The sequence below is a fragment of the Erpetoichthys calabaricus genome, chromosome 2 (genome assembly GCF_900747795.2).
Source record: "Erpetoichthys calabaricus chromosome 2, fErpCal1.3, whole genome shotgun sequence".
Lineage (NCBI taxonomy): Eukaryota > Metazoa > Chordata > Cladistia > Polypteriformes > Polypteridae > Erpetoichthys > Erpetoichthys calabaricus.
This window is the reverse complement of record NC_041395.2, coordinates 99,859,177-99,874,519: the sequence shown is the minus strand read 5'-3', so window position 1 is coordinate 99,874,519 and position 15,343 is coordinate 99,859,177. Positions and strand designations below refer to the sequence as shown.

Genomic DNA, 15,343 nt, shown 5'->3' with positions numbered 1-15,343 from the left:
TTGAGATGACAAGCCATGATGGAAAGAGCTTGGTCAATAAAGCACAGCAGTCATACATGCCATCTGTTGCACCACATGTCTGCTCAGTTTGCAATTTTATTGTATTTATTTTAAAAACATTTAAAAGGCTACCTTTGCTGTAGAAGAAAAAAATATGTCAGCTTCCTTACGCAAAAGGGGCTATTAAGATAGAAAAACTTAAGAGAATGTGCAGGATTATACATACTGTATACTACATATTTATTTGGATTGCTATTTTGTTTTTGTAATTGTCATTTTTCTTGTACTATATTAAAAGCATGTTGAGGTATAATTTTTCCATGAAAACATGTCATATACATGTACATGTATAAAGGTAAGGGTTATTCCCATACTAAAAAAACAGAAAAGAAGGTTAGATGCATAATGTGTTGCCTGTATAGCTGTTATCATGTGTGTTTGAATGATAGAGACAAATTTGATAAACTCTACACAGTCAAAACTTCGTAACTTTTTTTCCTTTTGCACATGCATGTATACTTTACAAATTCATAAATTATGTACACACACACACACACACACACAGTACATACATAAATATTATTCTATATATTATTACTTTTTTTTTTTTACCTGGATGCTATTCTTCCCAGTTCCAGTAAGCAGAGACACACTTCTCTGGGCTGCTTATGAAGGACTGTGAAATAAAGAAAGCTAAACAATTAATAACTGTTGCAACAGACTTTACAAAGAAGAAATCAATGGATTGTTTAAAGCCAATAATATAAACATACTGTACATCAATAACACAACCAACCAGTTAAGCATATATTATTTAACGTGAAACTATAAACAAAAGATAAAAAAAACTTTCAGAACAAATCTGAAAAGAAAAGCAATGGTTTGTGTATTGAACAATGAGTTTTTCAATATGGGTTACCTTTTCTGAAGATCATCCTGAGCATTCTGTTACATTTTACAAAGAAAACACAGAAAACATGTGTTTGGAAAATTCTTCCCATACATGTATTAGATAGTCCATATTCCGGAGGGTTTGGAATTTCATTTGAAACTGAATTTTAAGAATTGTCACTGAATGTTAAGAAAGAAATATGCTTTGAGACTACATGGTGAGGATCACAAGGTAGTTATTTCAGATAATAAAGACAGATGTTTCATGGTATAATCACTCTGTACATGTGACATTAATGATCCAATAATCATTTCCAAGAATTTCTATATAATACAGTTTGTGAAAAGCCAGTTCAAATTTGAAATTGTATGTCTGTATCTTGTTTGTGAATTTTAAAATACTTACAAAATATAATGAATCTCCTAAATGAACGATGCAGCCCAAAAGAGACTGTTAGAAAAGGTTAAGTGATGTAACAAACCCCTTCACTGATGTATACTATTAAAGAACTAAAAAAATGTTTTTAGCTTAATAAGGTAAGTTACACAATTCTGTATGTACTCTGCACAAGAACTGGGAATTTTGAACTTTCAGATTTGAACCCTTAATAGGATTAAACTGTAGCAGGAACCCGCTAAACACATTACATGACATAAATATTACAAATCTGTCCTAAATTAAATCAGACTGATAATAGAATCACAGGACTGACTGCATATGAAAAATTGAATCTTAATGTTATCCTTTACTTAATTTATAACTACTGCCGTGGGCTGACGCCCTACCCGGGATTTGTTCCTGCCTTGCGCCCTGTGTTGGCTGGGATTGGCTCCAGCAGACCCCCGTGACCCTGTGTTTGGATATAGCAGGTTGGAAAATGACTAACTGACTGACTAATTTGTAACTAATTTGACAATGTAAACACAACATCTGTACACTCATGGACAAATAGCTCGAAACTCGAAAAGACTGCTATGAAAATAAATAACATACAATATATCTGAAACAAGTTAAGAAGTAGTAAAATAACTGAAAATTCAAAGAAAAATATTAGTATGAAAACTGTGTCTTTCATATAATCTGGATACTGTTTTATTTCACGTGTTTTTTTTTGTAATTATGCATTACACTTTTTAATTTATTTATGTGTTATTCTATTTCTGCCAGCTCTGTTATTCTAGCACTCTTCCTTTATTTTGTAAACTTTATCTTGCTTTATTATATCTTCTTCCAGCAAAATTTATAAAAGCATTCAGAACCCAACTGTATATTGCTCTGTCTTGAGTAACTGATCCAAAGCTGTATGAAAGTTATGCTAACTAGTTGTACATGGTTACATTTAATCAAATGTTTCAATTGTTTCCTTGTAAAACTCAGAAAAAAATGGTCAAATTCACAGTGAGAGAGATCTGTAAAACCTTTACAAGGCTGGCACTAGATGAAATGCAAAAGATGTTTTGGTGTACAACAGTCATAAATGAAACAGCTTAGGTGACCTGCACAAAGTAACATTAAGACATCTTTGTCACAAAAACTGTATGAATGAATGCAAAAAAATCTGAATTTCAGTGTTAAATGTACTAGAGAGCCATATACCCTATGATGGAGAAATTTTTAGAATCAGTGGAATTAAGAATAAAATGTGCTATTGCACTAAGACATATGAAATGGTGTATGCTTTAGGAAAATCTTAGTGCAACACATATTCTATATTTTATGCAAGCCAATCAATTTAAAACAAAAAAACCAAACAGATGCAAACATGAAAAATCTGCAATAGCTTGCATATACCGCTATAAACGCTGACTATCAAAAAAAAAAGTTAAATGTATCTTTGCAATCGGGGTCTTCCAAAACCTTTCACCACACCACTATCCACCCTGAACTGTTTAGTAAGTTTCATCCTATCATCACTCAACAGCAGTTTCCACAAGTTACAGGTACACATTTTCATTAAAATGTGTTTATGCATAAATGAAAGGGAAGGATGAGATAGTACCCAGAGTAACAGGGTTTGTCTAAACACCCAAAACAAAGTATCCCATGAAATTTTCAACTGGAATTGAGCAGAAGCAAACATTTTTCCTGAAAATGAGCATATCCTTTGGTGAAGGACAAACTCTGATAAATGTTAACAGAGATGATTAGTGGCATATTTCAGAATTATTTCTTTAAAAAGTGTCATATTTCCAGTAGTTCTCAGACATGAATCCCTTAATAATACCACCTTATACATATGACAGTATTCAGTCATCAGAGGCTCTGTCCAGCTTAAATGTCCACAGTAGATGACTAATATTTTACTAACAAAGCAGCAATTAAAATGTATAAATATAATTAATATGATTTTGGTTCACTTTCGTAATATTACTGATATTTCCCTTAATGACAGCCACCATGTGGGCCCTCAGGACTTCTCTGGCAAACACTACACTGGCTTTTATTGAAACATCTCATATATGCAATCTGAAACAGGACATTAGGTAACATGTGGTATCAAAACATGGGCTTTCTATGGTTTACAACATATATTTCTCATGCTATTATGCAAAATAGTATGAAGGAAAAACCAAATCAAGTCCAAATGGCAAAAAAGAGCAAAACCATTTGGCAGGACTCCACAGAGCTCTGAGAAAAAATTACACTAACAGTAACTGCTCTTCCTTCCCTGAAAAAGCCTGTAACAAATTGGTAAGGAAGGTTTGTTCATCAAACTTGCAATTAAATGCATTGGAGGCCAACATTTTATTCTGCTTAGGTGTTACACTTACTGTGCACATGTTTTTTAATGATTATAAAAAAATGAATTTGTGCCATAGAATAGGCTTACCAACAGTTCATCATGGTTCTAAAAGCTGAAAATCATATACAACTATCAATAAAATCGCATATTGGCTCTCTGTGACAGAATGTTAGGCTAAAGTGAACTTTATTTACTAGTGAATACATGTAATGCAAATAGACAATTCATCATGTACAAGTGTAAAGGGAATTTGAAAATTACACAGTAACTACAACAGATAGAAGCTGACACAATGTAACACATTCGTGATGGCTTATGGTAGTTCGAACACGCACAGCGCAGAACTCTGCCATTGAAGCCAAGGTCAAATTAGCAAGGATGTTCCACTGTGGAACTGCACCATTGTTGAACGATGCGCCATGGTAGTGAGATTTCCTTGAGCAGAGGGAGCGAAATCAACTGAAATTGAGCGAAGGACATTACCTTGTGCAGATCAGTAAACTGTTTAGGCACCCATCATGGACAAACCTTATGGTACCCCAAGTTATCATTCACTATGGCATGTGCAGACCCATACAGTAAGTGATACTCAAATGTGCATCAATAGTGGATAACATAAACTGTTGGTTTTCTCTGATTCTCTGATGAAGGCATTTGTTCTTCTCACTTTAAACCTTTCTACCCATTCATAAACTTTTACTGTTTTCATTTTCATACTGAGCTAACATCCTTTGGTGAAATTCAGCACGTTTCACTCCCTCTGCCTTAAGAAATCTCACTACAATGTGTTGTTGAACAATGTTGTAATACAGGAGCTGAGCATCCACACTCATTTGACTTTGGCTTTGACTAGAGTAAAGGAAGAATGCTGTCCTGCATGTGTTTAAACTACTCCTAAGCCTTCACAAATATGTTGTACTATGTCAGCTTCTATCTCTTGCAATTACCATGCACAAAATTTTCAAATTACCTTTACTCTTTGATTTACTCTTGTACTTCATGCATTACACAAATTGGTTGTGTATACCCAGCTAGTGTTAACATGAAGACTATCCAAACAATCTCTTTTAAGACTTTGTTTGAACAGCTTGAGGTATAAAAATATGAATGAACACGGAAATAAGAACAGCAATTACACACAACATCTCTTTTAAAAACAAGTTCTGCATCATTCATAACACCATCTCCTCCTACTAAATACTTTAAAGACCATTGTGCCAAGCTGAGTGTAGTGCTTTGGATAAAGATTTTGGAACAAAGAGAATCCCCATTTATTATGACACACAATATACCTACAGCTAAATCAGAAACCTCCATGAGATTCACTGTTGCCTTCATATATGTCAATGGCTTTGCAACCAGTGCAATTAATAAAAAGAAACAACGAAGGAACAGAAAAAAAATCTGAAACTTTAAGCAAAACCCTGTCTTATGGTTGAACAGTAACATGTTCTGGATTTAACTTGTTTGTTTAAGCAGGTAGTTTGCTTCCTCTAAACGTAATAGAATTGATGGTTGCATCACAAAACCACACCTATGTATGAAAATGAATTTAAGTACAAATTTTAGCTTCCACCAAAATGTGACATAATGGAAAAAACAAACAAGGCAGAAGAAGTGATATGACAACACATTTTAGACAAGTGATGTTTAGACACACATGGTCATGCACACACAATAACCAATCCACCTTAGCTGCTCTGTGGACAGGGCACTTCTCCAGTGGTTATAAGGCTTCCATCAGCTCCTATCATGCTACTGGAGGGATACAGGGAGAATGAAAAAAGAACAATCTCATTTTAATTGGTGTTTCATGGATTCTCCTATTTCAAAAATACAAAGTTTAAATAAGAAATACTTTAATAAATACCAGCAATTTAAGTTGTCAAGCATTGGAATGTAAATGAAATGGACCAAAGGATTGTTACAGATTTCAAATTCAATGTATTCATTATATGGAAACATGTTTTTTCATTACTCAGACTATGTTTTTATATTGTACTACATATTTATCTTTTTTCCATTACAACATGAGGATTCTTGAATTCCTTTAAAGTTCAGTATTTTCAGGTCTAAGTTATTTCTTCACAATCATGGTATACCATATATTAATTTAACAGACAAAATTGTGTTTGAAACATTTTTTTTTATAAATTTTAAAAAATACCTAGCCTGCTCATTTCTTTTAAAACAGCTGAATTGTACTGGAGTTGAAAGTGAAAAGAACAGCCTTTAACTTATTGAATACATCCATATTTTCAAGCCAAAAGTGTTATCAAGTATTGATGGGTGCCTTAAGACTGCACCCATACTGCAAAAAAATGGCATTTTAAGAAGGAAAAAAGCAAAACACGAAAAAAAAAAAAATTGGAGACTAATCCATTTTAAAAGGAAGCACAGTTTCTTCCAACGTTCACTTTTCACCTAGAAAAATCATCGCCAGAAACAGTTATTGACATTATTAAATGTTCATTTATTCAGATGTGAATTATGGTCTGTTACGCCTTCATTTATAACAAGCTATATAAAAGAAAAGGGGGATGGATATAATTTACTGTACATTCCATGAAGGACTAAAGTTTTTAGTAACTGACAAGTATTATTGAAATTTTTTTGGTATTCATTGTTACAACAGATAAACTTACAAAGTTAAGCACACTCAATCCATAAATAAATGGGGAGAATGTTCAAAACCTCACGCTGTGAGGCAGGAATGGCAGCTCTGTGCTACCACTCTGCTTACATTAAAGCATCTGAACTAAATTTACAAAATACTAACTTGATTAAAACAATGGATGCCTATAACGTCTTTTTAGTTCTTGCCACTTGTTTGAATGCTCAGCTTCTCTCATTAGCTGTCCCTAGACTAGTGAAGCACATACCATATATACTCATGTATAAGTCTTTGTCTTGAATTCCGAAAAATCGATCATAAAATCAGACCCCAACTTATATGCCTGTTCAAAAATGCAATACTTACATTTTTTTTTTACATCTTCTTGCCTCCCCCAATCTCACATCAGTTTCTCTGATGCATCGAATTTTGTTGCAGGAGCGCAGTTACCAATTTCTTTTGCTATTTCAACGACGTTTAATTGAAAACCAGCTTCATATTTTCTTCTGATCGAACGCTCCATCGCAGATAAGGGATGCTCTTACGATAAAGGTGTATGAGGGTGTGAGACACACAAAACAGTGCAAACGTTGCTTTGGAATAGTTTGGGTATTACCGTGTGGTCATGTAGGCACAATACAAACAAAAAAAAAAAAAAAAAAAAACTGTGCTCCATGGTTACTCTCTCAGATGGGCATTAGCATATCATAATCTCTTGGACCGATAGCGTGAGTTTTCCGCATTTGACTTTTATGACCGAAATTATAAAATACCAGAAATTATATGGTAAAATCAAGTCCAGACTTATCTGCGAGTATATACGGAATGTGTACAGAGATCATGCAGCAGGATTCAATATCTTTGCAAAAAATTGCAACATTGTTTTTTTGAGTGGTGGGAATAAACTGCCATATGTATGCCAGAAATAGGGCTGTGTCCATGGAAAATGTTAAAACTCCACCCACCACAGGCACTGCGAGCTGACAAGTGAATAGTAAATGTATCCTTACCTGAAGAAAATAGTACCACGAATCTATGATAAAATTTATTCCTACCATTTAACTTTTGTTGTCACAACCATACCTCAGAAATGCATAAGGCATGTTTTCTTAAATTGAAACCTTTGTTGCTTCAAAGTGAATGTATTCAGTAAGTTTTGTTTTTACATTTTCACCCCAGTACCCCTCACTTCCATTTTTTTTAATGTGCAAGAGCAAGCTAGGAATTTTTTATAATATATAAAAAATGCTTCACTTTAGAACAATATTTCATGTTGCAAATTAATGCATACCATGATTGTGAAGAAAATGCTAAACTTATCCATTAATTGTGTGCCAATTAATTAAATAGAATACTTAAGTATCATGAGCCTTTTGAACCCTTAATAAGATATTTAAAAAATAATTTTCACATAATGTGCACAAGTGTTTTTTTTATAGTCTATGGCCTCTGGATTGATTTCCATCTTTGCATTATCCTTTAATGCTAACCTGGATAGTCTCATTAAATCTGAAACTTTCAAATGGCCATATTTAAATAGAAACATTTCAACTTGGAGTCATTTGTCCATTTTCCTCCTTGTACCAGATAACCTTGATCCACTTCTGCCTTGTCAAAATATTTACTCTTCCATAACATATAATAGAATTGGAGCACAAATAGCAAAGAAAGTTTGTAAAACGATTTGCAAATTTAGTTACTGTAGAATGAAATGTAAACACCAAGAATTTCAAATATGTATTGTACACCTGCTGTTTTCTTTAAAAATGTGTAAGCAAACACTGATTTTGTGATTAGTACCAACAATGTGACTGTAATATCAAAGGCTGTTCTCAAGTCATGCCAAAACCCATAATAAGTTTAGTTCTTTAAACAAGTAGTGCTGGAAGCCATCTACCAGTCACTTCACTTGCTCAAGAACAGCATTCCCTTTCTAACTTGATTTTGCCCTTAGCAGTATCCAAAGGAAACACTTCCAAACAGCAAAAATAGGACATGTCATAAGAAACTAGAAAATCCCATTCAGCTGTGCAGTATAAAGAATTACTTTCTCTTTCCAACCATAGAAGTGAACCAGTTGTGTGGGAGATAAGTGTTCTGTTGAACTGTCAAAAGGCTATTGGAGGATTTTATACAAAGCTGGGAGTTTATTCCATCAGAGTGCTGACAAATCACTCAGAAAATAAAGGAAACCTTTCATCTCTATTGCAGGAGCCTATTGTGTCAACAGCCTGTGCCTTTACCAAATATCAGCTTTGACAGAAAAGAGGGCATCATTTATGGACACATTAAGACTTTGATCGCTTGCTTTGTCTTGTATAAATCCGTTTACTCACTCCACTGTGTCACATTTCTCATCTTTTCTATTTATATTTATACCTTTAAACCTATGAAATGCTGGCCAATCTTTTTGAATACTTATCACAAAACAATACATCCTGATTCAAGAGAACAGGGTGAGGGAAGAAGGCAGATACCAGTTTAAAAACTTGTGTTCTGTCCGAAGTCAACCACTTTTAATGTTATCTTTTATGACTCAAGGATACATTTGGATGTCAGAGTATAGTTTTTCAAAATAAATACTGGTTTGTGGAGAGCACTGGTTGCTGTACCCAACACACAATGAACTACCTGGATTGGGACCCGAGTGCAGCTGAAATCAACATATAATTCCTGTTCAATAATTGCAGAATTTGTTATTACAAAAGTACAGTAAATGCCCAGTTTCCATTCCATGACAATGCTGGAACAGATCCCTAGCCGCATTATTGTTTTTTGCTCCACTTTAAAACTGACAGCTAGAGTAGAGTAATTTTATCCAAGCCATTTTGACTGCTTTAAGAAGATAGCCACATCAAAACAATTTTTTCCTGCAGGAGTAATGCTGCATCTTCTTATTGTTTAAGTGCTTATGATGAAGTACTGTAAATTGTCTTAATACAAAATTAAAAGTTAAAAGAATGTTATACGTACATCAGAGCTGTATTCCCAAAAAAAAAACAATAAGGCATACTTCAAATTAATCAAATGGTAGAAGGCCAAATTAAATGGGATATGCATACAGGTTTTAAATTGAGACCAATATAGTAGAACAGGTAACTTTATTTCATAATGTGCATTGATTGGCTGGCAATATTTATATGAAGTATCAACTAATTTTCAACTCTTAGGCTTTCCTGCTTGGAGTCGCATTGAAACCGGGGGGCTATACACTGAGTATACTGCTAACTTTGAGCGCTTTGAGTAGTGAGAAAAGTGCTATATAAATGTAAAGAATTATTATTATTATTATTAATCTATAGTTTGATATTTTTCACTGAATGCATAGTTTACAAAGTAATGGTCATTTATAGCTTTATGTTAAGAAATTATATAACACAGCATTGTTATGGCTTACTTTCTAATATAAAGTGAACCATTAATCACAGCTTATTAGAAGTTTTTTTTTTTTCTATAGTCACTACTACTTATTCATGCCATAAATACTTAGGGTGATCTCAAGCATGGCACACTTCATAATCCATTACAAATTGCACATTATTTTTGCTTTAGGATTTTACTTTTGCTTCAAATTTTCCTACAATATATTTTACATTTGAATAACTTGTGACCAGCAGCAACACACTTAGCTTTAATTAAATATGTATTTTTATTATATAAATATTATTATGTCTAATCATGGAAGGAATCTGCTCTGATTGTACTTAGTTCAACAGATGAAAATGAAAAATACCAAAACTGAATCTTAGGAATATTTATATACAGTAAGCAGTACTGTATTTAAGGTCCACAATAACTCTTTACAGTTTTAAAGATACAAGTTCACAGCTTTGTATGCCTTTGAAGTGTGACAGAAATGTTAAATCATTATAAAATACATAAAGAATTAATATTGCTCATATATCATAAGACATAATAAAATAAAACCTTGAAATGCATGCACTATATAGGAGCCACAGCATAAAAAGAGGCTTACTACATTACTAGAGGGTAAAGTACTTGCCATGTATTTTCTTGGTTCAAACTTTCGGTTACACAACTGCAAAATTAAAGCACATAAAATTCAGCACTCACCCAAACCCTCTGACTCAAACAGGCAAGTGTCCCCGACCCCGACTTCTCGGCACCAAGCCAGAAAGTTGGCAGTGTTGTCACGGGCAAAAAAAGACCCAGAGGGGGCGCTGGTCTTGCAGGGTATTCTTTTAACAAGTGCATCCTGAAAAGGTAGAAAGCAGAAGCAATCAAAATGTCACCTGTAAAGTTGCTGTGCTGAAACCGCTAGCTTTCATAATGTTCATAAATATCCTAGCAGTGCACAATTTCCATAGAACTGTTCAAGTGATCCATCAAGTTATTATTAATTTATTGTCTTTAAGAAGCATAATCCTTTGAAACCGCCTTCTGTATACTAATGAGAGTTATACCCAAATATCAAAGTTTATACTAACAATAGAGGGTACACACTGAGATCAAGTCTCACACATGACATGTGATACTTAGCAAAAAAGGAAAATTAGTTTTGATAGTTAATTTCTTAAGTTTTGCATGTAGTCAATATTAGAAAACACTTCACTTTTTCCATAAAGCCCGTTTAAACCTGGGGCCATGAAAGCTAAAAAGTGCTGTAAAATAATGTTTTATACACTCCATCTTGTACAAAAGAGAGTTACATTGATTTTTTTTTGTTGCCCAAGCTACTTCTAAAAAAACAATTTACAATTTTGGCAGAACAGATTTAACAAACAAGAATTTCAGTAATGTATAGTGATGCAATTAAAACCTCCTTGCATTTACAGGTTCTGTGAAATTAATAAGGTAGATTTTTTAAAATGTGCTGTATCACCTCTGTATCTATAACAACCTAGCAGCCCATGGTTTGATTGTTCTTGGACACACAAAGACTTCTTACAACTTACTTAATCTTTTGTATTCCAAATAGTCATTAAAATAACTAACAGTATGCCTTGCTGACCCTGTCACAAAAATAATTATTCCATCACATTTTCTGTAGAAAATCACCGAGGTACAGTGCAAAAGCTAAATGTTATAAGAAGACATATGTAGGTAAGGTTTTAATACAGATTCAAGTTCTTTTTTCACTTTTTTATTGGCACAATACTGACTTCAACCTAAATTGCCAAAATGTGGATCCTCCACGATGTAATGCATTCATTCACTGTGTGTTGTCAGAAACCATGTTTCTGGCCTCCGTGCAAATTGCATCACATCCACTGCCACTGCATTCATCAGATCTGTCACAGCACAATGCTTTTCTTTTCATAAAGTTTAGGAATTGCCTAAAAGAATGCCATTTTCAAATGTAGGAAAATATCTAAAGAGTCACAGAGCAGAAAATGCTGAATAATGATTCCAGGGATGGATGGACTAATGAAGACAGTGTGTTGTTTCAAAAGAAATCTGTTTTGAAGGAGACAGGGGTAATGTGTAATACAGTTTTTACAACAAAAGTGTACTTAACAACTGTTTTATTGATTTCTTGACAGACCTTGTATTTATACATGTTTTTTCTGTATGTTTTATACCAAATAAATGAATATGTTGTACACTGTACATATCTCACTGATAATATTAAAGAACAAACATTTTTAGGATCCTATCACATCTTTCAGTTTCAGTTTGTTATATTTCACTGTATGTTTTACCTAATCTTTATCTTTGTGTGTGTTCATCATGTAATTAGTGAAGTTTGTAATTGTACTTACCCTGTGAACATTTTATAGCACTCTGATCTTACACTCAGTGAAGAGTGCTAAACAAAAACAAAAATAAAAATAATATGATTTTCTTCGATTTATGTCTCAGCTTTATGTTTTGTATTCATAAATTAACTACTTTTTTCTTTTTCTTTTCTTTTTCATTGTATTGCACAATGGGATATTAAGAAGAACCTAAATTGAACTGAATTACTGACATTAAATAATAAAAAATATTTATATGAAAAATATACATGGATACAATGATTTCTGTGTATATTATTTCTCTTTGTATAACTTTTTGTACATAATTCTTATTTTGTCCATTATAATCATTTCTGTAACTTTAAACTGAACAGCACCCAATGAAAACTGTTTTCATGTTTCTTCTTTTAAAATGTATGCATTTGAACACCGTTTTTTAAAAGGTTTACTTTTATCTCCTTAATACTGCAATAATGTCTGTGCTGCAAAGAGAACTGGCAAATTATTGAATGTTTTGACTAAGCCTAGATGTAAATGCATTTAAAGCATACCTGCTTTGTGCTCATTTTTGCAATGATTCAAAAAATCAATCACAATGCTTTTCAATCCATAGAAACTATATATTGGGGTCATTGTTTTAAAAATGTGTATACTACAAGGGCAACTAAATATGAGAGAATACATATTTGTGAACATGACTACTGTACAGAAACTTTTGCGAACATTGCAGTTTTTGAAGAATTATTATTACTTGTAGCACTGTGTAAAGGCAGTTTTCTTAGTGTATAACACCTCACCTATGAAAATCCTTCCTAAATACGATTTCAGAATATTGCACTTCCAGTAATTCTAAGTGTTTCAACAGCACCATTATTACTATTATTATGAGGTTTACATATGCAAAGGCATATAAATTCATTTTTTGTGCTTGGAGACTATATAATGTACATTTATTCTAAAAGTTATATTTATATGGTGTGGAACGAGCCCCGGACACAGACAGGTAGACATGATGTTTGCACCCAACACACGTTTATTTGCAGCTATTATGTACAAGTCTATGAAGCATAACCCAGTGCCGCAGCACCAATCACCCTCAGTCCAGGCCCTCAACAAATGCCTTTCACTTTCTTCGGGCCGCCTTCCTTGCCTCTCCTCCTAGACCTCGTCCTTCTCCTCACCCGACTCCAGCTCTGAATGAAGGGAGGCAGCCCCTTTTATAGTCCCCCGGATGTGCTCCAGGTGTGTTCCGGCAATCTTCCACCGACACGCCCCAGTGTGGCGGAAGTGCTGGCTGCATCCCCGGAAGCACTCCGACTGTCCCTGCTCCTCTTCCCCTCAGCACTTCCTGGTGTGGCAGAAGTGCTGAGGTCCAGGGCTCTCCAGGCATTGGGGCGCCCCCTGGCGGTGACCACGGGCCCCTACAGGGTTAAGCTTCAAAGCTCTGTACCCATGGTCCCCACAGCAACCATGGCGGTCACCCCCTCTTGGTCTGGAGGAGGCGTGAGCCCTCCTCCGGTCCTCTTGGGCGTCCTGGCTGGGTACCACCCTCAGCCGCGTGCCACAGTACCCCACCACAAGCTGAGACCCCTAGGGGCCAGCGGCCCGTCCTGCAAGGGCAGGTCTTCCTCAGCAGGAATCCGACATGCTCCACTCCAGGGCCCAGTCCTGCAAAATAGAAACCAGAACAAGGGGCGGAGACGTTGCCCTGACGCCGCCACTCGGCGTCTCCTCGTTTCGTACACAGGCAACACTCCCCCCTCTGACCGACACCCCGGGGCTCGCCACCTCGGCCCCCCTTTCGGGACCTCCGTGCCCCCCGTGTTGGGACACCGGACAGGACCACATGCGCTCCCGTCACCTCAGCCGGCTGTGGGGTTTCCCTCTGCCTCCGCAGAGGGTGGTCCGAGCACCCAGCATCACGTCCCTTCTTGTCGGAGGAACTTGCATTCTCCCCTCGATTCCTCCCTTTCCTCTTGGACCCAATGATAGTTTGAGTCTGCACATGGCAAACGCACGGATCCAATCCCGTCTGTGTCCCTACAGAACGATGTGAGACCACCACAGGCTCACGGCGTAGGGCACTAGGACCCAGGGCACTCATCAGCCCCCTTCCTGACAGCCCTCTCTGTCTTTCTCCCCTCATCTCGCGCACAGCTCTCAGCGCTGCATCAACTGTCTGAGAACCCCCTACTCGGTTCTGATCATTCACATCACGGTCCTTTTTGGTGGGCTCTCCTTTATGCTTTACGGGGTCGGTTTTACTCACCATCCCCGCCGTCCCGCTCCGGCTGAAGACTACAGCATCGCACCATCCTGTCGCAACTCGCAGCAGTTCCACCAACGCGACCGCCTTCCTCTCGAGTTCCAGCAACTCCGCCCGGAGGGCACGTAGCACCTGTGATAAAGGCCCTGCGGGGTGAAGGCACTCCTCCAGCTCACGCAGGGCCCCAGGCAAAGACAGGAAGACAGCCGGCGGTGAGCTTACCTGTCCGTCAGCTACACACGCTGGCTGCTTCCTGTGGGCCCTTTCTTCCAGCCCAATCGGGTTCTTCCCTGGCATGAGACAGACATTCCTTGGTCCCGCCTCCATCCACTCATTGGCGGGCACACAAGACACACCGTCCAATCCCGTGCCTGTCACAGGAAGGGACTTCCGGTTCACGGCCATTTTGCCTCCTTTCTTCCTTGTGCGGCGGCATGCTGGCTCTTTGAGTTGCAGCATCTCCTTCTCAGCAGCTCTCCCTGCTGCCACCGTGTCAACAAAGTGCCACAGATCGACATGCGCCTGCCACCGACGCGGATCCGGGCAGCCCCTGCCTGCTAAACACAAAACACATGCGGCCCCACGGGGCCAGTTGCCAGCAAGCAGGGAACTTACCTCCTGGATCCCGTCTGTCCAGGGAAACATCCACGGCGTGGCCACGCTAGGCGACATGCCATCCCGGGCGCCGTCTGCGGCTGAGTGCCTGCAGGAGCCCGCTGTTCTCCAGCTTGCCCGCTGTCTTCATCCCGCACCAGGGGAAAACGGCCCTTCTGCGAACCGGTGGCGCTCCTTAGGGTGAGTAGCTCCCGTGGGTTTGTGTGTGTGCCGCTCCAGCGGCACGTGTGTGGGCTCCCCTGCTGTGTCGGGCCATCCATAGACTTATTTGTTAATGCAGGTCCCCGCCTTGAACCAGGCGGAGCATCCTGCCAGCAACGCCACTGTGGAACGAGCCCCGGACACAGACAGGTAGACATGATGTTTGCACCCAACACACGTTTATTTATAACTACAGTGGAACCTCGGTTCACGAACGTCTCGGAACACATACAAATCGGTTTACGACCAAAAAGTTTGCCAAACTTTTGCATCTGTTCACGACCACACACTCGGTATACGCACAAGTCAGTTT

The 15,343-nt window shown here is 37.4% G+C and overlaps 1 protein-coding gene across 3 annotated transcripts in view; it reads right to left on the bottom strand.

Moving 5' to 3' along the window:
- Positions 1-15,343, bottom strand: part of LOC114646179 (growth arrest-specific protein 2) — a 181,875-nt gene that overhangs the window by 93,313 nt on the left and 73,219 nt on the right. For all 3 annotated transcript variants that reach the window (XM_028794212.2, XM_051923140.1, XM_051923139.1), the window contains 2 exons: positions 10,324-10,465; positions 613-676 (listed from right to left, as the gene is read on the bottom strand). In XM_028794212.2, coding sequence (XP_028650045.1) covers positions 613-676; positions 10,324-10,465 — 206 coding nt within the window. The remainder of the gene's footprint in view (positions 1-612; positions 677-10,323; positions 10,466-15,343) is intronic.